The sequence below is a fragment of the Numenius arquata genome, chromosome 3, assembly GCF_964106895.1.
Source record: "Numenius arquata chromosome 3, bNumArq3.hap1.1, whole genome shotgun sequence".
Classification (NCBI taxonomy): domain Eukaryota; kingdom Metazoa; phylum Chordata; class Aves; order Charadriiformes; family Scolopacidae; genus Numenius; species Numenius arquata.
The window spans coordinates 14284427-14309674 of record NC_133578.1 but is presented as its reverse complement, the minus strand read 5'-3'; the positions used below and the strand labels follow the sequence as shown (position 1 = coordinate 14309674).

General features: G+C 40.2%; 1 protein-coding gene across 2 annotated transcripts in view; it reads left to right on the top strand.

Moving 5' to 3' along the window:
- Positions 1–25025, top strand: part of RALB (RAS like proto-oncogene B) — a 52766-nt gene extending 27741 nt beyond the window's left edge. Inside the window, exons 2-5 of one of the 2 annotated variants that reach the window (XM_074144709.1) lie at positions 13667–13823; positions 14978–15186; positions 18211–18388; positions 20570–25025. In XM_074144709.1, the coding sequence (XP_074000810.1) occupies positions 13710–13823; positions 14978–15186; positions 18211–18388; positions 20570–20689 (621 nt within the window). In that variant the 5' untranslated portion in view covers positions 13667–13709 and the 3' untranslated portion in view covers positions 20690–25025. The remainder of the gene's footprint in view (positions 1–13666; positions 13824–14977; positions 15187–18210; positions 18389–20569) is intronic. The other variant, XM_074144710.1, reaches the window with a different exon arrangement.
- The last annotated feature ends 223 nt before the right edge of the window (positions 25026–25248 follow it).

The following is a 25248-nucleotide window of genomic DNA, read 5'->3' as shown; positions in this document are numbered from 1 at the left end:
GCATTTAAAGTTTAATTGTGGGAGCTACCTGAACTCTGGGCTGCATGTTGCAGAACGCTAACTACAGTGGCTTTTTTTTTTTTTTTAAAAGAAGTTGGTATATAAGGTTAGTGCTACCCTGCTTATCTGGTCACTGTCTTGGGCACCACTCTAAAGCAGACATTTAACAAGTGCAGTGGTTTTTAGAGCAAGCTGCATGCCAATTGCTGTAGCTTTCTAGAAAATAGATGGTTTTGCTAATCAGGGAAGTTGTTCCCTGATTAGAAGGAACTGATTCTAAAGTATGTAGTCATCTCTGATACAGCCTTTGCACTAAACCACTGCGACAGAAAGAAAGAAACTCCTCCCCATGATGGTACTGTTATGCTATTTAGTGTTCTTGGCTTACTGTGAGAGCCCATTCTGGGTAGGTAAGGAATTCTCATTAGTGTAGTCACCAAGAAGTCTCATTGACTGACTTTTATGGCATCCTTCTGCTTTTATCTACCACATCATAAAATAGCCTATCCAGGCAATTTAAGGAAATAGCCTTTCGAAAGACAGGAATGTATGCTTGAAACTGGTGCTATTTCTCATTCTACTTTCTCATTTTCAAAACACATTTTAGGAAGCAATTTAATTTTTTAAACAGTTCTGCAAGCTCATTGATAATTTACTTTTAAGTTTGTCTTGTAAGGCAAACTAAAAATCAAAATAGGCTTGATGAATTGAGTCTGTTCTGAAGCTATAATGGAAAGAAACTAATTCAAAAAAATATTAGACATAAGTAGGCTGTATGGTGATACTCTGTATCTTTATCTTAATTTAGTTTGTAAAACAGGGATCAAGCAGTGATCTTGCCCAACTCCCTTTTCTTAAATATTTACAGCTGTCTTCTAATATAATCTGATGAGCATGCCTCCTATTATACTTTTATTAGAAACCTTAACTAATATTTATTTATTAGGTGTTAGTCATGAAGGACTTGCTGTAAGTGGGTTTTTTTGGTGTTTTTTTTAGCTCTGTGCTACTGGTGCAAGTTATCAAATAGGTCTTCCACTTCCAAAGACTCTCCACAAATAAGATTTGTAGCAACTGTATTGCTGGGGCACAGAGTAGAATTTAAAGTTCCTGAGGCTGGAAGGCACTTCTGGAGACTGTCTCATCCAGCCTTTCTGCTGACTACCCTGACCCATAAACTGGCTCATCATCTATCCCTAGGTAGAGCTTCATGCATTTCTGCTTTTCTTATAAGAAGAGCAACTTGCCTGCCTTGCCTTCCTGGCCTGTCTGTCCTAAAGAGCCTGCAGCCATCCACTGCAGCCCCCTAAAAGTGAGAGCTGTCCCAGCCTATCTCTGTGATCCCACTGTGGTTAAGGTCCTCGCAGCTACACACAGACCCCCTGCATCTCCTGTTTGTTCCCTGTGCAATACACATTAGTCTGCAGAAGCACCCTGTTGTGCTGATTTCCCAGGAAAGGCATGAGAGCTATGAGATGAGCTGGCTGTGTATCAAAATAGTAGTGTTTTATTCTGGTAATGGGAGAGAGGAAATGTCTCTAAAGAGCACACAAGGATAAATATATAGTTTATATTCTGCATTGGTTCTGTATTTTCATGTGACCTGTCACTTGCTAGGTCAAAAAGAGAAGTGTCCTGAACTAAACGTGTCCTCATCTCTCTGTGTTGAAGTCAAGGGATTCAGAGCTAAGGCTGCCACCCCAACAAGCATGTTATATTGGGCCACTCTTCTTTCTACAGCACTCTAGAGGCTCTGTGCATGGCTGTGAATGCTTTTATAGTGGTACGCAGAGCATTCTCCATGAGGGAGACCAAGGATAACACTTCTCCCATAAAGGAAGTTCTCCACAACTTTTTAGTTTTATTAACTTTACGCTTACAGTAGGAATACAGAAATTGCATGTGACCCCTGTACTGGTATAATAAATCAGTTTCCATTTAAAAATAGAAGTACTGCTTTCGGCTTTGAGATAAAGTATGTGAATATAGTGGAGTGGAAGACTACATGCCTCTTTGTTACTTGACACATCTGTTCTTAGTTCAATAGAAAGGTAGCTTCTTACATATGCTGAATACCTTGGTATGGTATTGACTCTTCCTGGCTGAGGAAACTGAAGTGAAGAAGTCTGTTTAAAGATGACTTAACACAGCAGCTGAGTTATGGATAACTAGTAATTATCTGAAGTACTAAATGTCACTATTGTTGTTTTGTGTGATGCAAATGCATTGACTGAAAGATGGGGGAAAAGGTTCAGTGCTTGGCAACTTGTGTGGTGTGCCTGATTGAGGGAGTGCAGTGACTCAGAATACATCTGTGAACCCTTCAGTTAAGTGCTTAAAATAGTGGGATTACTTTCAGAGGCTACAGGGAGATGATTCCCCAGTGCCCCTGGGGAGGTGGAACTCCATGGTTAAGAGTAAGCTCAGAGTAAGAGTTTATTACTTGCCTACTTCCATCAAATGTGAGCACAGCTGTGGCTTACACTTCCCCAAATGGAGATAGGAATATGAGATGCTAACTTTGCTTTAGGAGAAAGGGGTGTAATTGTATGGACAGGCACAGTTGCTTCTACTGGTAGTACCCAAGCCAAACTAAATAGTGTTTGGGTTTCTGATTTATTCCAGGCATCCAGTTCACTGGGAAAATGGAAGGCAGCATGATCTAGCACAATTCCTCTTCTGGAGGAGCAGTGGTAGCAGTTCATGGCCTGACTGTCTGCAGTGTCTTGTGGCCTATTTGTAGGACAAAAGGGCTAGCTGACAGCACAAGATCCTTGAGCTAGGTAGTATTTCATGAGATATGAAGAATTAAATCCTGCAACTCTGTAGCATGCTTATGGCTGAATTGGTATTTGTTGGCGTTTGCTAGATCAATGTTAGTGGCAACTTCCTTGTGGATCATAGAGCTGTAGGTTATCCATGGACGTATGAACTGAAACCGTGTTGTAACCTCCTACTGACATAGGATTTGAGTCTCAATTTACTTTGTGCCACTTAAGACATTGCATAAGCTGAGGTATTTGACTTGGTCTGTTGTATTTGTTATACTCTCAGAGTTGATTAACAATTGTATTAGATTAACTATCCGAAGGATGTCATTATCTCTTAGCAGTGGTTTGGGGGACTTTGTATATGCTGTCTATCAAAAATAAGCACGTTCTTGCATGGATGAGCTTTCAAAGGAAGCACAGTTGAAATATGCTTTGTAAATCGATGGGATTGAGGCTGTTGTACAACTGTTGCATGGGTGTCACTTTTTCCTGGTATGAGCCTAATTGACTAGTGTGAGAAATGGTGTCATAATTCACCCTAAGTAATTAGGCAACTAGACAATTACCACCACAGTGACAAAATCCTAGCATAGTAATAGCGAGTAATGGTATTAACTCAGTCTTCGCTTGTAAAAGACTTCTCTTGGATTTCCTAGCAAGTTCTTGCCAGGGTAAGAGCAGTGTGGTAGATCCTCTTCTATAGTCTGTCTGCATTGTGTCTTTTGGGGCTTAATACTTGACTAGGAGGCTTTCTGAATGTACCTGGAGAGGTCTGGCTGGGTGTCTCCCTATAGAAGAAGCCATTTTAGCTGTAATGGCATTAATGTCTCATGACTTCTGCTTCAGATAACGCTATCATGTTGAAATAAAGAGTGTAATTTGCTTGGTACTATGTATAATATGCTAGTTGTCAGCACTGAGTACTATAGAAAATGGGATGGTGGTTTCTCCCCCTTCCTCCTCCCCCTTTCCCCCCATAAAACTGTGTAACTATGATGCTTCTGTGTACCATCTGTCAAACAGTGAGGCAATTTTAATAACTATTGCATTGACTTGTCACCACCTTTATCTAAATACTGAACCTTTTGTGCACAGGGGACTGTGATGGACTGGGACCTTCCCTGAGAGACTACACCTCTCAGAAGCAACTTCAATTTAGGTTGTTGCTGTATGCCCCCGTTGCAGGGGTCTGTAATGCTTGTGAGCCTGATGCACCTGCTGTCTCTTCTGGTGAAGACAAGTGATGCTACTAGTTAGGGAAGGGAAGCAGCATGTTTTGTGCTCATCTAGTTCATTACTGTTGACGTGGGTCACATACCTGCGTGACAGGATGCTACAATAACATGGCAGAGCTGGTGGGTTGCACCCAGTGAAGCAAGCAGGATGCAAGGCTACTATTAAAGTCTAAAATCACAAGTATAACATTAAAACTGCAATTCTACTATGCTGTTGATATCAAAGGTGCATACCATCTGTAGAAAACAATGTCAAAAACCTTTAAAGACTGGAACAGGTAAGAAACCTACTAAACATGGTCCCAGTTGCTGCACAGCTTCTGTGGACTTTAACTTTGATTACTTCAGAGTGCAAAAAGTGAATGGAGTAACCCAGTTCTAAAAGGCAGAGTATTCTATAAACAGTGGTTTTAAGTCGTTCTACAAAGGTTCTCAAGTGTGGTAGCCTCTTAGTACTCAAAAGGTGCCTGTTGTGCAAGTTCCTTACTGCTCTAAAAGGAAGATTGTTCTCATTGGCAATGTTGCAGGGACCAAACTAGTCGGATACTTACCAGGAGGGTTAATTCTAGATCTCTCTGCCTTGTTTCTGTTGTCCCTTCCTCACAGCTTGTCAGTGTCACTGGAGCTCATGCTGCATCCAGACATAAATTCAAGCTTCCAAATAGTGATGATCTCCTGAAGGCACAGAGGCACAGTATCATGTTAGGTCTCTCTGTGACTTGGTCCAGTCATGAGTTGCATTTTCTGACAATGTAGCAGCATGTATACAAACTGAACAATGTCAGAGTTCACTTGTTAACACAGATTTTTATGGTGCTCTCCCTGGAAAGTTGGTGCATGCTGGAGTATTGGCAGTTTTCCCACCATTACATTGTCTCTGTTTTTTTTCTGTTCCCCACTAGGATCTGTAAGGAATCGTGTAGGGGAAACTGCCAGTTATCTCCTGCCTCCATGAGGAAGTCGGGGTAGAGATGACTCACCTAATGACTGTAAGGGTACAGCACTCTGACTATTTTCATGCATCACATCCTAGGGGAGTTCACCTTGTGAATAATATGGTTCAGTAGATAAAGTGGAACAGCACTGGAGACAACCATTAGCTTCTGTTCTTGCAGGTTTAGTAATGCTTTGTATGCATTCAGTATACATGAATTAAGTATAAACATACTTGGATTAGTGTCATCTGTCCACTTAGAACCACTTACCTAGGTGACTGGCAGATTGCAGTTGTACAAAAGCATTACCGAACAACCAAGTAGCTGCATTTCTACTTACTGGGCTCAATTTTGAGATGAGCTGTGTGTTTTCTTTAAGCAGGAATCAACTTGGTATCATAGCTTAGTCTTAGCTTGGTAGTAAATTGGCAAGGCTTTTGTGTAACTCTCTCCTTTTATTCTAATAGTCTCTTTAATGCTGCCTTCCGTGATTCTTTCCTTTGTTGGTTCAATGGTATTTGTATTTATAAAGACTAAGGGGAAAAACAGGCACTGCTTTATTGGGCTTGGAAATGGAGATGCCTCTGTGCCTGTGACAAAAATAGAATAACTGTATTGAAACAAGCATTTTATACTGATCTGTGTAAAGATGCCTCAAGACCAAAATGAAGCAGCAGAAATAAGGCTTGAATTCTAGTGTCTGTATTCAAGCTCTAATTAAGGTGACTTGCAAGGCTTTATGGACTGCATGTGACTGCAGTATTGCAGAACAGTACAGTGTTGGGATGCCTGCATGCATTGATAATCTCTTGATACAGTTGTTACCTGGCTGTTAAGAGTATTAACTTTATATCATGACTTTTGCAACTGTATTTAGTCAGGCAGAGATAAATGATTTTTGTTGTTGTTGTTGGGTGCTGCAGTGCCTTAAAAGTACTATTTAAGGGAAGTCCTTTCTCTTTGTCACTTCGCTACTGATCAGAAACAAGTTACTTGGCTATTCTTCCACTTTAAGGGAATTCTAAAAAGCCCCAGATACTGAAGTCCCATAGGAACAGGGATATGTGTGCATTTGCCTGTATTTCAGGTCAGCATAAGATCTGACACCAGTTTAAAGAATTGCTTTAAACTGCTACTTTTCTGATGCTTGGACTGACCAGACTGAGTCCTTTCTTTGACTAAATCTTTGAAGGTTTCATTCAAGTATACAGCCTTGGGTATAATTTAGGTCCAGTTTTCCTTGGACATCAAGATTATTTTGAGCAAGGTTGTTTACCTTGAAATTACTGCTAATGTGTAAGATAACATCTATTTACTTGTAATAAATAATCTAGAATGGTCCTCTACTGAATGATGTGAGAGGACACGTATTTAAGAATTTTACCTAGCAAGTGAATGCCCGCTGCTGTTGGGTTTGCTTCCTAAGCTATAATGATGCATCTCTCTGAAAACCTGTAAGCAAAGTTGGGCTGTGCTTGGCAAGGATGATAAGGGTATTATACAGGTATTTCATAGTTAAAATAAATCACTAATCTGGTGACCCAGATCATGAAGATAGTCTTAAAAGGTGGGGTTGTCCAAGTCTAGCTGTAACCTCTTGGCAAAGAACAGTGTGCTAGACTTTGTAGGTTGCTAGGGTAATGATCAGATAAAGTAGCAATGCATCTGGGAGTCTCCTGTTTTTCATGATCTTATGCTATATAACCACGTCAGACAAAGACTGGACTTAATATACAAAGGCTTCCACTCTTCTAGAGATCACTTGATCTTATTAAACAATTTTAGTCTAAGAGGAGAGCTGAAGATGACTTTGCAAGTAAATGTGTGGAATAGTGAAAAGTAAGATATGGTATTACTTAAGATCATTAGTAGGAATTCTTAATCTTAACTGGCTGTTCTAATTCCTGAATTAAAACTGTTTCTCAACCTGTGCTTATCCTTATCCCAGCCTTGTAGGAGATGTGGAGTAATTGTAGTCTGGCTTTAGGTTTGGTTTAACCTTAAACTGCTGCAACATCGCAAATTGACTTGTCTTGGGCTTACTTCTTATGTCCATTAACCAGCAGTGTATGTATAGCTGCTGCTAGAGAGTAGCTGTGTCAGGAAATGAATTGTATCTAAATTTAAAGACTATTTATGTGGGATTAGTAATTCTAATTGATTGAAACTAGTGTAATATAAGCTTATAACTTTCAGTGTATCAAGTAAATAATGTATTCGTTCTGCAGTTTTTCCTGTAACCTTTAGGGGTATGGCTGTTACCACTTCTTCCAACAAGGATCCAGTCTATAAAGAGTATACTTTTCATGCATACAGAGTAAGGTAGTTCCTTGACCTACTAATTCTTCCTACTCTTCCTCCTGATATTATAAAGTATTAGGTTTTCCAAATGCATTTCTAGTTTCCTGTCCAGTGCCCTTAACTGTGCAACTAATAGATAGTTTACTAATAGATTAGAGAGAGAGTCTACTAATAGAAAGAAAATGCTTGATTACCAAGAGCAAATCTTGGGCTTGGATTTCACTCTAGCGCTCAGCCTGGACACTGCAGCAGGGTGTCTGCTGCACCAGCACATGTGTCTAAGGAGCATAGTGTGAACAGGAGCAGGGAACTCTCCCGTTTCAGCAGCAATATAAGTAACCTTTTGGCTACTATAGTTTTATCTTCTTTGGCCTCAGTCCTACAAACGGTTTCTCTTCCCTCACATCAGCATTGGCGCATGTGGTCTTGCTGATGTGACTGGCAGACCCAGTGAGCCCTGCTGAATGGTCCTCCTACGGGAGGAGGTGGACTTGAACAGCCAGAGGCAAGGGAGAGGGGACTGAGAGAGAGACAGGATGGTGATGGCAGCATTGGGTGATATAAATGGGGGCTGTGAAACAGCTAACCCAACCTGCTCTGCAAGACAAGCTGAATGAACTCCCCGATCTGATTAAGCATGGCCCAGAAAAATCTATAGCCACAACAGAGAAGGCAGAAACCCCCAGCAGTACCTGGGGAAGGATACAAGCATATCCCAAGCAGGCATTTCTGCCAAACACATCATAATATCTGTTTAGCTTGAAAACCAATAACTGGAGACATGCCAAGAGGTAAGACATTAGCACAGCAAAAGAAGATAGAGTAGCATTTTTATTTTTAGCCTGCGTATCCTAAACTTTCAGTAGTGTTAAATATGCCACTTAATCTCAAATGATTTTTTTTATAGTCAAATTACCAGTTCGAGCATTTACAGTCCATTGAAAGCTAATGGAATTTCAGTACTTAAATATTTTCTGGATAACCTCAGAACAGCTGAGGAGCTCTTACAGTTCATAGCTCAGTGAGATTGTTAATTAGTTTTGTGATCTAGGGAATTTCTGTGAGTGCATTCTTGCAGGCATATCACAGAACCAAACACCTCAAAGCCTCTAATTCATATTCTGATAAATGAGGATCACTGAAATACTGTTGCAAAACCTTGTCCTTTCTGTGCTTGCTTTTGATGACATCATATTTAAGCCTTTAATAGGTTGAATACCCAGATTTTCCTTTAAAAGTAGGTATCTGAAGGGTTTAACAAAGCTCCTCTGTCAAGCTATTGGACTAAGGGTTTCTAGAATCCCATTTTAAAATCCAAAGAATGGCTGCTTTCAGTGGCAGGATAGCAATGAAATGAAATGTCCAAAGATATCAGCTGCACAGCGAGAGAACAAGGGCTGATCTCAGCAATTTTGAGCTTAGAGCTTTATTTTGGTTTTACATCTCAAACTGAATTGGAAGAACTAGAAACATTTCCAATTTAAGCCTTTGAAGTGGTCTAGAGGGTTTTTTTTTTTGTAATAACAGAATTTTTACTGGAAAACAGGTAGACTTAGTGAAGTTTTTCATGTTACTTTTTTTCTATGTATTTGTGTGGGTTGTAGCAAAATGGGTTCCTTCCTTGTGAAGTGACAGGTGCTTTTTCCTTTAAGTGCCTGAACAACTGTGGAGTCTTAATGCAGGTGAAGTAGAAAGGGATGTAAAAGTGCAATCTGGTTTGGAATAGTTATTCAATAATAGTCTCTGAATCATGGCATTAGGTAAACCAATCCTGTTTGTTAACAGTGTTCTGAACAGTTTAATTTTAGGCTGAGGGTGGAGAAATAGCAAACTGATGCTTAAGTTTGGAGTTTATGAAGCTGTTTATAAACAAATGCCTTGAAGTGTTCAGTTTTGGGGGACCAGCCAGGAATGACACAACATTGTGCAGGTTTCTCTACAGCAGGAGGCCTTAGTTAACCCTGAGAAGTTATAATCTAAACAGATGAGGCAAGGGAAGGCTGAAATAGTTGGTGAGCTTAGGGTTAGATTTCTTATACTGAGGGCGGCATGGTTTGATTTATACAGATAAAAATACAGATCTTCAGAAGTCTAAATAAAACAAGCTTTTTAGTAACCACTATGGTTTGATTTGTAGATCTTGCTGTTCTTCATGTGGCCAGCCTGTTTGTTAGTGTAACCTTGATTTCTTGGTCTAAGAGCATCTTTCACTAGCACCACAATGCTGCTATTGTGCATGTGGCTTTGTGTAACCTATTATAAAAAAAAAATAATCCAGAGTTACCAAGTCAATTACTTAATCCTTATCTTTTAAAGCAGATGAAGCAGGTAATTACTTCTAATTTCTTAAAGATGAAAGACTGCCTGTAAAAGTTTATGCTCTGACCTGGGCTCTGTCTAGCACTTTATTTCAAAGCAGGGTGAACTACAGCCAGAAGAACCCCCCACCCTGCCAAAAAAAAAAAAAAACCCAACCTTTCAGAAGGTTTTTTTACAGTTTATGACACTTAGCACACAAAGTGCAATGTGGTGTCATTGAACCTGAGGGTAAAATGACAGATTGAAATTAAACAGGTTAACTGACTGGATCACTTCTTTTCCTGCCAGAGGAGGGTACATCTTTTTGTTTGGGCACAGTTTACTCTCCAGCGAGTAAAGAGTAATGTGGGAGAGGAGAGAACACTTACCACAGAATTAAGTGACTTGTCTGGACGCTTATTCAGCTCTGGCTCTTCAGCAGATGTGTTAAGATTCTTGGCCTTAGGTTTACATTCCCTTAAACTGAAGGGAATTGAATAATGTTTTAAAAACAACTGCAGTCATTACAAGTTCTTCAAGAGACTGCTACTCTTCTTGAGAGGTGATTGGATTTTCCCAAGAAATACTTTTCTGTAAGGAACAGATGAGTTAATGTCAGTGCCTTGACTGCCTCAAGGATGCTTAATCTACAGAATGGCATGAAAATTCCTCCTTGTCTACTTAGACGACTGAGGAGAGAGCTTCCACTTGTATTAGTGATACTATTTTTCTTTAACCTCAAGGAACTGTTAGATGTGAGCTTTGAACTCACATGGTGTATAAACTTTCTTGGGTTGCAGAGGTGGAAATGCAAGTAAACAAACAGTTGGCTCCAACTATGTCTCTTGTTTTATTAGAGTATTCCTATTAAAATCTCACTGTGCCCCTTTCTGAACCAGTGATGTGCTATTAGCCTATTGTCTTGTAAACTGGTACTTCTGCACTGACACTGCCTGTGTCAATCCTGTGCCACACTGTTTCAGCCTTGCCTTGTTCTGTACTGCCTGGCTGTTCTGGGGCTGGAGGAGGCCACGCTCCCTGTGTTGCCACCGAAGAAGAGATGCCTTGTGTGAAGCATCTGGGATTTTACAGAGGGCATACAACGTAGGGGTTGTGTTGTCAGCAGACTCCCACATTCAGAGGGTTCATGTAGTGTTGATACTCTAAAAGATTCAAGTGGCACTTGTAACGGCTCTGCAGGGGAAGTCAAGTACTTTGGCCATGAAGAGCTGGGCTAGCTTTAGATGTAATAAAACTGTAAATTTGTATGCTATGGCATGGGGTTTGTTTAATATAATACTCTGGTTATAAGTCAGGTAGTACTGTGTATGAAGGCTGACCTTGCAGTTTCTACTGGGCAGTGTTGAGGTGGGATGGAGAAGGAAGAACTTAAATATTCTCACCACTTAATGGCTGTTACAAGCTTGTACTGAATCAAGTTGGTCAGTATTTTACCTAAAAGGCAGCTATTCCTTTATTGTGACCAGGTAAAGATGTGGTGTCCCTATTGATAGGAGGGAAAATGTTGCTATTTTCTCTCCTGGCTGTTAGTAAATCTTCTTTTTTTTAATTGTAGTTGCATAGCACAGTGGACTTGCAGGAGCACTAAGTTTGTGTTGCCAGAAAAATCTTTAACTTGAAAGCTGTGCTATCTAACACAGCAGTTACAATAGTGTTGGGATGCTTGTTAAAGGAATACTCAAAGGTTGAAAGCAGCCACGGTTACACTGAAAAGTTGCTAAGGGTCTCTTGGCTTCTTCAGGAAGCAGCTTGTCTACTAGTTTCAAAGCCAGACTGCTCTTGAACTAGGACAAAATAAACTTCTCTACAGCTTCAGAGCAATCTGTGTTATTAACACTTAAAAAATCCCCCAAACCATCTCATTGTCTAGTCAATCTCTAGATCTTACACCTTGGGTGTCTATATCCAAGCAATGTGAATTCTAGTTTATCATCTATAGAACATGTGGACCATAAGCAAAGAAAGTCTTTCAGCAGCTACTTCTGGAGTTCAGGTGCTACCTGTTGTGTCTTCTCCCAATTTTTCCATGCTCCCCTGGCAGGGAGCTCTGTTCTCTTCCCCTCTTGCCTCTCTGGTGATTAAGAACTGAAAATCAAGCTTGCAGTCCTCTTCTGGTTTAGAATCTCTGGGGTGATGGCTGAATCAACTGTCACCAACACAAACGTGTGTTTGTGCTCTACAGGGAGAATCTTAGAAGTAGACGTTGTCGATCTTATTTCTGTACTAAGGAGTATCCTGGATGAGGGAGCTATGTATAACATAATATAGAAGATTACCAGAGGAAAATCTGTCTTACCGGTGTTTATCCCAGAATGAGCACTTAGAGATGATTAATATGCGTTACTGTACCAAATGTGTGTAGCAAACAGGTGTGAGTGAAATACTCCACATGGAAAAATACTAGTGCTCATATGTTTGAAAATGCTGTCCTGAGGGCACTTCTTGATTGTTGGCATGTTTGTTCTTGTATGCAGCAGTCAATGAGAACTTAGTTTGATTTGTTGCTTTTCAGAACATCAGTCATGATAGAGGGGAAAAGATCTTCACAATCATTGTACCCCAGGGCAGGTTGCCCAGACTGGTCATGGAATTGTCAACCTCAAAACACAGGGCACATAAAGCAGTTTGCTCCAGGCAATCCAGTTTAAGGGAGAGGTTTGGACTGGACAACATCCAAAGGTCCTTTCCAGGCTAAATAATCCAGTAGTGTGTGTGTAGGTGGACAGTCCCTTCGTCCCTAGTTAACTAGCTGCCCTAAACAAAATTATCCTGAAGTTTTTCTAATATAGTACTCTGAAAGACCTATAGAAGAAGTTAAATTTCCATCCAGTAGAACTTGATGGTGTGGTGTGGCAGTTCCAGTGTCTTTCTGGAGTAATCATGCCCAGGCAAATTTGAGACTCCTGGTTGGCCTGTTGCTTCTGGAATAACGGGTACTGCTATAAATCAAGGCTGGTATAGTCACTTTCCATGGCAGTGCTCCCTGGGTGGTCTGCTGTTCCCCTTATGGCACTCTGCCAGGATATGGACACCTGGGGCCCTTAGTTGCCCTCCTGTGGGGACACGTGTTGCTATCCTAGTGTCTCCCTTTAGCCATCATGTGTTTGGAATACTCCTCTCTGTGTTGTTTTTTCTCACTGTGACTGGTGACACATCTCTTTGTATTGGTCACTTCTGCATGTGTCCCCAATGTGCTGTTCTTAGACCTGCTGCTGTGCTAGTCAGGGTATGGCAGCTGATGCTTGTGTTTGTCACATACTTCAGCTACTCTTTAAAAAAAATATGCAGTATTATTTTTAAGAGTTCTCCAGCACTTAATTACTCAATAGACATAACACATGAACAAAGGTTTGTTAGCTAGTACTTGTTTGTTGAAGCTTACTCTTTTATGGCTTTGCAGCATCGGGAGAAGAACAGAAGCTGAGAATTTCTTGCAGAAAACAGGATTTATTTTTTTTCCAAAAGCAAATTTGATTTGCAGTATCAAAAGGCAGGAAGAATATAAAATAAATGCTAATGCCATGTCATAAGACTTTCTGCTGAAAGCTTTTGCAACTTGTTCCTGCCAGAGTTTACTGTGTATCTCTGCTTTTTTCTTAGTCTACACAGAGAGATCAAAAGTCATCTTTATACCTATAAGCAGATCTAAGGTATAGCTCTGTTTCCAGGTTGCAACTAAGCTTTATCAACATTAAAGAAGTATTTTAGAAAAGCGTAAAGCCTTATAACAAGGACAAAAACCACTTAATTTCATGTTGTTTGAGAAAGTGGGGTATTTTTTTCTTTGGAGACTGCTCTACATAGCAGTCACGTAGGATGGGTTTACAAATAATAACAGCTTGTTCAGTTAGTAGCTGCTTTGACAAACCTTTGGTGCTTTTATTAATGGTACTGTTGTCACAAATACATTCTCTTTGTTCTAATACCTTGTTCCGACTCATGCTTTAGACGTCAGTGATGTGGTTTGCTTGGCAGTGCATTGAAATGGCCCGTTCTTCAGGCTTGCTGGGCAGGGTTTTAATCTGGTCTTTCAGTGCTGGTAAGATGCTTTACCTGCACTCTATCATGGTGTCATGGATGGTGACTCTGTTTCTTCTGTCTGCAGATCTAATTGGTTGCCTGGCGCTTCATCAGTGGCAAGCAGGACAATGGCTGCCAGCAAGAGCAAGAACCAGAGTTCCTTGGCCCTCCATAAAGTAATTATGGTTGGCAGTGGAGGTGTGGGCAAATCTGCACTCACTCTTCAGTTTATGTATGATGAGGTAAGTATCTCTGGTTCAGCTTCTCTAAAGCATCAATGGATACAGCTTACTAAAGTTTTTTAGTGGGAGAGCTAAATTTAAGTAGCAAAAGACCTGATGACCTGACTGGCAGGAGAAGAATGTAGGAATCTGGGAAGGGTGCCCTCTGGGAACATCTTTGGCTAAGGGTGACAAAATTGATACTTATTAGTGAAAGAACAGTTGTCAAAAGACATGCAGAATGTGAATGTGCTTGTTTGAGTGTACAGAGGCTGTTACCTATTGGCATTGAACTTTAATTCTGTTGCAGTTTCTTTTAGGCCAGTTAAGGTTGAAGTCAGAAGTAAGCATTCTAGCTCATTCTGAGCTGAAGGATGAAGCAGGCATGTTCATAGCATGAATTCTTGTGTACTGGTGTACAGGAAGCTAGATCAGACAATCCAGACCAGTATGACAAGGAATACGTGACCCTGTAATTCAGAAGTTATTCAGCATTTATCTGTAGGTTGTTCTGACATACTATAAGGATGTGAATATTTGAAGAGGTGGCATAGTCATTAGCGAAGGCCAGTCAGCTTAATCAGGCTCGTGGCACAGACTTTTGTTGTACTTTGAGGCTGAGAGAAAGGGTATGGAAAGGTAAGGAGCCTGTGTTGGACGTGTGCTGTCAGCACAGAACTACAAGTTGAACTGGCCGTGGCTTTGTGGGTCTGGTCAATATTGAATGGATTAAAGTATGTGCCTCTGTAATTATGGAGCAGGTTTTCATGTTCAACAGCTGGATGCTGTCATCTACACCTGTTGAAGCTTCAGGTAGCTCTACCTGAAGTACACTGAAATTCTTTTTTGTGAAGTGGGAGATCTAGATAATGCCACCAGGTTGCTGGTATCTTATACTGTATCTTTGTCCATTAAACTGTGCTGAAATTGTTAAACAGTGTTTCATGTAGCAAGACAATTTCTCTTGACTAGGCAGACTGGCTCTTTGATGTATTAAGTGCTTAAATAACTTGCTTTTTATAGTAAAACTAAAAGTGATAGAACTTGGTGGTTGACTGAATTGTGATAAGGTTTTGGGGAATTCTAAATGTCACTGAAGTGAAAAAGAATGGATATGGACAAATACTGATACCATTTGACAGTAATTCTAAACACTAATCCCTTATCTTCTTCAGTTTGTAGAAGACTATGAACCTACCAAGGCTGACAGCTACAGAAAGAAAGTGGTTCTGGATGGTGAAGAAGTTCAGATAGACATTCTGGACACGGCAGGACAGGAGGATTATGCAGCTATCAGAGACAACTATTTCCGCAGTGGGGAAGGGTTTCTTCTAGTCTTCTCAATAACAGAGCATGAATCCTTTACAGCAACAGCAGAGTTTCGGTAAGTAGTTTCTCTCACAGGCAGGGGAAATGTTTCCTGTGTTGCTCTGACAACTCTTAAAAGCTACAGCTCTTTATTCTTTGTCCATTACCATTTGGTCAATAAAAGTGACAACCCAAACATTTTGCTCTCAATAACTGGTAACTTAAACCACAGTATCCAGCCTCTGGCTCTAGTTGTCTTCATGCCTTCAACTTATGAGTACATTATGCCAGCAGCAACTTCAGGCAAGTAACAGATTCTTGGACTCTTAAAACATGCGTGTTCAAGCCAATTTCCAGTCTTTGTGGATGTGAAGTTTAATTATCTTAAAGCAGTACTTCTGGAATTAAGTCTGCCTTTTGGCCAGGTTTCAGATGCTGTATTGCTTTCTGCTAGAAGCAGGTGCTCTTAGGAAAGGAAGGATTAGCCTCCACTCTCAGGTATGGATTGGTGCCAAACAAGAGTTGGCAGCCAAGCAGTACTGTTGTAGGCAGACATATTCCTAGAAAGACACACAGTAATAATAAATGTTTCCATTTTTGTTCTTGGGATTAGCAGTGCTAATGTAGAAGTCAGTACTAGACTGAGCACAGAAACTGCTTGTGTAGTGTAAAAGAAAAACAAGGAGTTTAAACCACTGTTCTGGTCTTGGAACTCATGTAGCCAGGTTCTTCAGGGCAAGTGCTCTAACTCTTATTAGATAATAGCTGTTGCTTCAGTGTAGAAGGTAATCCAGACAGCTGTACAACTTGAAGTAAAACTTGCCAAAACATAGGGAAAGTCATAGAATCATAGAATCATCTAGGTTGGAAAAGACCCTTGGGATCATAGAGTCCGACCATCAACCCCACTCTACAAAGTTCTCCCCTACACCATATCCCCCAACACCACATCTAAACGACTCTTAAACACATTCAGAGATGGTGACTCAACCACCCCCCTGGGCAGCCCGTTCCAGTGTCTGATCACTCTTTCTGTGAGAGTTGTTTCCTAATGTCCAGTCTAAACCCACCCTGTTGCAGCTTGAAGCCATTAAAGTGTTAGGAGTGTCAGGAGTTAGGAGTGTTAGGAGTTCCTTATGTTTGCCAGAATAAAAGCTTTTTATCAGTCTGGCTTATATTCACTTTGCTTCAGTGGTGTAAGGTTAACAGACTAATCAGTAGTGCAAGTGCTGGGGCTAAGGTAGACACCTATTTCTAGGGGTTTCTGAAAGCTCCTTATGGCAAACTCCCTTCACTCTAGGACATTGATCCAGGTTCTCACTGCATTATACTGTGCCAACAGTAGTAGGATACTGCGTCATCTTTGAAGAGATATGAAAATATTGTTCCTTTGTCACCTAATACTTCTGTGACTGAAGGCTGACAGTTGTGGGGCACACAAGCAGAGCTGTTCTGCTCGGTTTGCTCTAACTGAAGCACTTAAAGGAGTTAAACAGCTGAACCGTTGTAGGACTGCAAAACTGAGTACTTGGACTGTTCCTAGTATAAAATGGAGGAAAAAGTCATTCTTCAAAAAACAGGAAGAAAATGGGACACTTGAAAGTACCCAGCCTGGATTTTGACATTTGTGCTTAAGTGAAATATAAGGTTAAACCCAAGGCTTAAGGCTTTGGATGAAAAGGAGTAGGGGTGTTTATCTTGCCGGTTTGTTTCTTGTCAGACTTCTTTAATTAGGTTAACTGTGTGGTGGTTCAAGATTCCAGCACAACAAAACAATGAAAAAGCAGTGCTAGCTAGAAGGACCTAAATGCTTTGAGGTGGAGAATCTCCTACTTTTTGATGGTTCACAAGGGAACAAATAGTGAAATTACTTAACTGGAATATTTAGTTTAGCTGACATAGAAGAACCAGCTCCTTGGAAAATTATTCCCCAGGAAGGAGGGGGGAATGTGTATAATGAGTCACCAATATAACAGGCTAGACTGCATGTTGGTATTGATCCTCTAACTTCTAGAACTCTCAAGCTATGAGAAAGTGGAATATTGAATGAACTATGGGCTTGCCTTTAAACCCTAGCTCTCCTGCTGAAGCTATGCATTCAGTGTGTGCTTCTGGTGCCTCTCTAATCTGAAAATGTGTGAAGGTACAGTTGAATGCAACAGCAGATCGTCTGCTTTGGTGTTAACACTACTTTAGATTCTTGTGTACTCTACATACATTCAGTTATTCTGTGGATGGAAAGTGGAGGCATCTGAAGTAGTGTGGTAACTCAGTGGCATGAGGGGGTGTAGCACCCTGCCTGTGTCTAGTTTGGCTCTTGTTCATAACAAAATGAAGCAATCTAAAAATAACTGTAGACCGGTACAGTTCTGCCGGCATCCTAGATGGACAGCAGCATGTGTCAGTCTGGTTTCAACCTGTGTTTTACTCTAATAATAGCACACTATGGGACTGACACACAGCATGTCTCTTCCTGGATGCTGATAGGTCCTTAAAATGCCAGAGGGCAGCTAGGTTAATGCTGATGGTTCAAATATTTTCTTGAAGTCTTTGAAGGAGGAAGGCTGCTAGCACTCCAGTTCAGCACTGTTTAGTAACTCTTTCTTTTGTGTAAAGTTCAGGTAGCCATTAAGAATGTCTGCCAGTTACTTAAGCTTTTCCCAACCTCTTGTTTTGGCAAAGCCTTGATGTTGCCCAGACCTATATTGAGGTGGGATGTAAACTGGAAATTGAAGACTGTGACTGAATGCCAAGGTGAAACTTGGCAAATGTGGCTCCTGTACTCTTTTCCGTGTTCAGATGTGAACTCCAGCTGTGAGTTGCTCTTCTGCCATACAGCTCTTTATTAGAGCCTGGTTAGTAAACTTACTAACTAAACTGTAAAACTGCTGCCTTGGAAGTGTGAGGCTTTTATTTGTGTAAAGCCCATAGCATTAGTGTGTTAAACTTGAAATAATTTTAAAGTGTGTGTTCAACTGTTGGGAAATGACCTGTTAAGTACTGTTGTAAACACTAGTTACCTGCAGACCACTTGAGTGGGAGGAGTTTTTATTACTACTACTAACACAGATATCTTTACTCTGAATACCTGATGCATTAGGGAACAGATCCTGCGTGTGAAGGCTGAAGAGGATAAAATCCCTTTACTGGTAGTGGGAAACAAATCTGACTTGGAAGAGCGCAGACAAGTGCCTGTAGAAGAGGCAAGAAGTAAGGCAGAAGAGTGGGGTGTGCAGTATGTAGAAACTTCTGCCAAAACTAGAGCGAATGTAGATAAGGTAAGACAAATGACATCTGCTCAGTTATATCCTTGCTACTTGTTTAATAACCAAGTGACTAATTCTTGACTCTTGCTAGGACAAAAGCAAATCAACAGTTGGTCTTCTGAAAGCCTAGATGGTCAAAATGAATGAATGAACCTAGCAGAATGTGCTTAGAGGAGCCAGAGACCTGGTACAAGTTAATGCTATTGTCTTGTTTTAACTGTTTGTACCTGAACCAGTACCTTTCCAATAGTACATAGGGTAAATGGGTTTAAGGATTCCCTGAAATACATTGTTCTGTTTATAGGCTGTGTCCTATTATTGTAACAGCAATAAATAGCAAGCTTATAGACACTTATAAATTGTTCCACCTTCCCTACAAAGCTATGTATGATGTGGCTAATGTTAAAGATTTCATTCTTGTTTTCTGCCAACACTATTTTGAATTGTGAGAAGAACACAAATTTGCTGTATCCCTGTCCCTGTTTTGACTTGTCCATGCTGAGAGAACTGTCATTCTCAGCGTGCTTTTGCTGCTGGCTTCTTGCATAACCAGTGGTGATGGTACATTATTCCAGAAGAGAGATGAGTTATGACTATATGGAGTGTTTGCCCAGTAGGAAAAAATAAGTTCCAAGCCTTCCCTTCATTCTGTGTGTACTGGGGGTTTCTTGAAGAAGATGATGCCTCTTTACTTCAAAAATCCACTGAAGATGGTCTGAAATTACTGTTGGACTCCAAGGGTGTGGCTTGGTAATCCGCATTTGTTTAAAGATTACAAATGGTAATCAATGTTCTTGGTTTTTGACAGAGAACACTTGTGGCTAGCTGTACTCTCAAGTTTTTGTAGACAGCTTCCTGTTCTAGTCTGTTAATTTTTAATGGAAATGCTTTGGTGCATAAGTTGCATATGTATGAACACTGTTTCTCTCGTTCTTGCTTAAAATGCTGTATATTAAACTCTTGACTTGAGATGTTTTGGTTATCAAGGACATAGCATAATTTAAACTTGGTAAAGAACTATTCTGACTTGTGGAATGTTATAGAAAGTCAGACTGTCAGATGTATAAAGTGGGTGATGTAGTAAAACATGAATACCCGGACTTGCTTTTGCCTATGAGCTGTCTCGTGTGACTAGAGAATGCTTAGCCTGTTTTATACTTAGACTAGCTTTCTGATCAGTTGGGATTAACAGCAATGTATCTGGAGTGTGCTAGCACGGTGTTCTAGACCTGCTCTCAGGTCTTCTCTAGCTAGCTTGTGTGACATACACAAAACAGTACTTACATAGAGGATAATGAATATGTTAAGACAAGTTATCGGCCATTGTGATGATTGTGCATTGAAACTGTAGCAGAATAAAAAAAAAAAGCCTTAGGAGGGTTTTGAATGATAAACTATTCTATTTCCGATCAGTAGTGTGGTCTTGTTTCCAATTATCAGATCTGTGTAGTTCCTTACTAAAAAAGCCTGACTTAGTAGTGTGGTCTTGTTTCCAATTATCAGATCTGTGTAGTTCCTTACTAAAAAAGCCTGACTCTGTAGAATGACAAGCTCTTGTCCTGTAATCCTAAAAATCATTTTTCCCTATAACTCTCTACAGTACAACAGCTGTTGCATCTTAAGTGGTATGTACCTAGACATCAGGTGTACAGAGTTGAAATCAGCTAAAATTTTGGAGAAAACATCAGAATAATGACCTTCTCTGATTTTCTTATAATGTAGTCGGGGAATTTTCTGTGTGTGATGTTGTTGCTTGTATGCTGCAGCTTTTTGATTATAAAACAGGCAGAACACTACTCAGCAGAGTGTGCTTGTAACTACGTGAAGAAGACTGGACTAAATGCTTTGCATAGTTACAAGAGTGATTTGCCTGGAAGTGTTTGCTAGGCACAGACAATTGTTCTCACGAACTCTGAATGCTACTTTTGTGCAAGACTGATACTCAATAAAAGTTCTTAAAATAGGGCTGTTGAATGAATTGGTAGCCAGGTAAGATTGTCCTACTTCTTGCCACTGTTTGACATGCTACATAATTCTGATACTGTGTTTGTCACTGGGATCTATGTCTGGACTTATTTCTGTTGTATTAGGCACATTGTGGTGCTACATCTTTATTTGCTGCTGAATACAGTCGTTTTTATCTGCTTTCTGGTGGCAGACCTTATTTAATATTTTTTTATTTTTCCCTCCTAGGTATTCTTTGATTTAATGAGAGAAATCAGAGCAAAGAAAATGTCAGAAAACAAAGACAAGAATGGCAAGAAAAGTGGAAAGAACAAGAAAAGCTTTAAAGAACGATGTTGCTTACTGTGATGCTTGGGAACTGTAAATATCTATCTACAGGTGGCATGGATAAAATACCACTAAGGATATAGGGCTGGATTCATGAAAGGAAGTCTGTATTGACTCCCTTATCTTTTGCTTTGCATATCACACCTTCAAAATGTGAAAACAGAACTTTGAAACCATTTCTGGTATCCAACAAAACCTATGCCTACTTAAACTGAAATGGGCTCCAACTTCCCAGTGTCTTTCAGAACTAGAAACAGTTTCAGAACTACAATCCTTCTGCTTGGTTATACAATAGTACTTCTGTATTAACTTCCTAGTTTACTCTAATGTTTCTCTTGAACCTCTTCTGGCCTTAACAAGCACAGCTGTTCAGGTTCAAACACTTCTTTTTTTTCCCCACTGTCGCTGCCCTCGATGTTGCAAACTGCAGAAAAGTTACATGACAGCTGGTAAAGGGTTTGAGTCTCCATCCTCTGTTAGTTGTCACTGATATTTCTTACACTGAAATCTGTTGGCTTCCTCCCCCACACTCCATGTAAGAAATAACTGACACTTGAGAGTCAACTCAAAACAAACTTTCTTCCATGTTATGTTAAGTCAATACAGCATTCATGAATCAAGCCTATGGACTCAATTCAGATTTATTTAGGCAATGCAAAAATTGATATTTAAATACTGTCTAGGTGCATTCCCCACTGGTCTGTTTTCTCATCCTTAAATTAATGATACAGGGTGAGAAAATTACTATAATCCTTTCTTCCAAAGGAATAATATTATCACCATCTCCTTGAAATGCTGTCCAGGGTTTCTTCCATGTATTGTGGCTAGACTCAATTACACTCATCTACATCCATCATCCTTCCCCTCCCTGGTACTGGTATAGTGAAAATCAAAGTGTTGATTTCATCGGTTTTGTTTATATTGGAACACTTGTGATCATGTTGGAAAAGTGGGAACATCTGCATCTGTCTCTTGTCTTGCTGAAGATGAAAATTCTGAGTAAGGATGGGTCACATCACACAGTCATGACTTGGAATAGGTGAGGCATACATGCTACCTCTCAGTGATTAGCTGGCTAGTGAGTTGTATGGTGTCAAAAAGCAAATGAAGTTAAGCAGTTGCCATGTTTGTTACTCACTTAATTTTATATGTACTGTTTCTGATGCACAGCAACCTAGCACATGGAGACACATGTTGAGTTTTGCTGTCAATTAAGCGATGGTGGTCACAATTTTTGATCAACAAAAAAATGGAAGAGAAGTCAGTACTTAGGCCCTCTTGTCAGCTGACTGAACCAAGCTTTCTGAGGCAGTTTAAGTGCAGTTGCCAAAAAATACTTCTGTCACTGTTGTGAAAAGTAACTGTTTCTTCTGATCGTGGAATGAATTATGGCTGTCTTCTGTTTTGAAGGAGTAGAGAGAACATGAAGTAGTGACTATATCTTACCTGCTAACTGGATGCTTAAAACAGTTACTTGGTGAAAGGAATATGCGATGTGGCTGTTCAATGAAGCACAGTGCAGCACTAAATTAACAAATACTGTTTCTTTTTGAGGTGGAGGAGTAGTGAATACCGTTCAGTACTTAGTATGGTAATTTGAGATTGAAAAACAGTTTTAACATGTACTAGATTGCTCTTGTGCATTCCACTTCTGAACTTTGAAAAAAGTAAGATATGTTAGATATCAGAACCTCTGTTGGTCTGAGGTTTCACAGGGACTTAACGCAAACTCATTGTCTTCCATAACTAGTTCAACTTGTCAGGCAACTCATTGGATTGGGGAAATTGTACTAAATAAAAGGTGCTGTAATCTTCATTCTTGTCAAGTTAAATTCCTTTGTTAATGTTATCTTGTATGTGCAGAAAGAATGGTTAACCAATTCTGGAAATATTATCTTTGAACAGTGTAATTGATTGGTATCACAAAGCCAGCTTGACAATACAGTTTTGAAGCAGAGCCTGGGATCCTGCTGGCTTACAGAATGTGTTATTTGAGTTGTGTCAGCTGTGTCTGTAGCTTAGGCACCTAATGGGACACTTGGAGTGGTAGCACTTTGCTAACAGAGTTTCCTCTTGAGCTTCCATGGATAAAATCCATTTTTGAGTGCATATGGTATATACAGCAAATGAGTGCTTCTGGAGGAAGATGACTCATTTAGGTTTGGTTTTAGTTGAGACCTAAAGGTTAAGTCCTTAATTAACCTAAAGGATAAACAACAGTTGAGTTCACATTACAAGCTTATGTAGGTCAAGCCCCTCTGAGGCGGATTGTAAAATGTGTCTAACAAAACTGAATAAGCTTTCCTTGCTATATGAATAACGAACTCAGCAAAGCTCACAATGAGCAGCTCAGCTGTATTGGCTCAAGAGACTTGCATGCTTTTGACCTTTGATCTCTTAAAGTACCTGACAGTATTTGATAGGACAGATGAATTTCTTCTACTCAGAACACTGACTCTGCTACTGGTGTTCTTACGGTCCATGTGCTGTTCTCACTCAGGGTATTTTGTCTTTTTTAACTGATAAAGCTCCACCACCGAGGTGGACTTGGAAGATGGTGCTTGCTGTTCTGTGGCTTGATACTGCATCTTTTCAGTGTTCTGCGCTTGTCACCTTTTCCAGAGAGATTAGGCATGGAGACTAAATACAGCAGCTTTTGTGTATTCCTCTTCTGTACTTGGGGCAAACTTCAGTTTAACTTTCCAGTTACAGCTGAAGACATGATAGCTGAGGTAGCTGCCTTGTTTACTTTGTAACGGTGGGCAACGCATTCTGACTTGTACTGGGAAGGCAATAAAACTGCACCCCAGACTGGAATCCTGTTGACTCCACCTCCTGGTGGAAGTGCCTGAATGCATGCTGTTCTGCAGAGGGGCAGTACAATTTGAGGGTCCTTGAATGAGTTCCAAGGTGTGCTTCACTGGACATCAGCATCAGGTGGGTTGACTAGAGTGAATAAAAAATGGCACAGACAAATGCTTCCTTTGGATGAGAGGGTTTCCTGTGAAGGGAGCTTTGACTTCTAATTTAAATGACTACTTGCAGATCAGGTACATGGAACAAGGAGGACTTTGGCAAGAGGGGTGTGTGTGGCTGCCTGCTAGCCATGCTGTGTAACTGTGGCAACTGAAGGCTGTACTGAAGCTGATACATTCTAGCAGCCTTTCCACATTAAGTAATTAAGGAGCAAGACTTGTCTTCATCAGTATAACGTGCTCTTAAATCTTTCTAGAGCATGGCTGTAGGCAAGTAACTGGATATTTGAAGCTGGAGGTCATGCAAGACTTGACTATGCACTTGCACTTAAGCATTCAAATACTGTTCTTGCATAATGGCTTAATAGAAAGTCAGGGAGCTATTTACTGCTATATGCAATATTCCATATGTGGCTTAGCAGTGGGTATTCAAGTGCTCCAGTCTTCTGAGCAAACATCTGAAACAAGGCCCCGTTATAATGGGAGCTAAGTCATCATATGAAAAAAAGCAGGTTAAACTCCAGGAGTGCAAAGGCAGACTTGACTCCTTTTTTCTTTAGAGGAGCATCTCTCCAGATGAGAGAGAGTATAGATGCAACATGAAGTGCATCTTCAATGACTTGTGCCATATGTGTTTTATACAGACTAATATGCCTTTACTGCAATTTCTGGGCCAACAATTGGCTCAATGAAGAGAAAGATGTATACATATGTTTACTGGGCATTAAACTTCAGTAAGATGTTAATAGCCATCTGAAGTTCCAGTTGAATCCTGCCTGGCTAATATTAATGCTTAAGAATGCTTTAGGTCTGAGGCACAAAGCTACAGTCTGAAATGTAGCAAGAGGTGGGGGGGAAATGCATCTAACTAAATGCTCACAAAGATCTTTAAGCTTTCCAAAGTGTTAACCCAGTACTTGGGGCTGACAGGTCTATCAATTCTTGCTCAAAATGAGGATATTTTTATTAATTCAACTCCGAGCTTATGCAGACAGAAGCTTTCTTTAATTGCTAGAAGCATATGTTGCAGTGTTCACCTCTTGTTGACTTTAGTTGGGAGAAGGAGGGAAGAGGAACAAAAAAGCAAACATTTTCACCGTAATCTCCACACTTCATGGGAATGGCAGGTGTTCCTCTTGGGAGGCGAAGGTGTTATCTCTAAGGCCAAGAAAGAGGTTTAGTGTAGAGGAAGTGATTATGATTGCAAGATTTAATAAAACTGCTTCTAAACCATGTGTGCTATACTATACAATGTAAATTCTTATTTTTTTCCTTGCATAGCTTCAGAGCTTTGTCTCTAACTTGCACAACATTTTTAATGTCTATAAAACTGGTCACTTTTCATTATCATGCTAATACAACTGATTTGTATTACTATTGATAATAAAAAGAAAAACAGGCATAATATTTGTTTGTTATTGATTTCTACAGCATTCTAAAAGCAGGTCTAATCCCCAAATTCTTGAACCAGGCAACCACTGACTTTGAGTGTCTGGAACTAACCTTTGTATCAGCTCTAACATGATTATATTGCAGACTGTGGGAGGGGAGAGGAGGAGGTGGCTGAGGACTCCATCATTGGTTTTCCAGAAATGGTTCTGGACT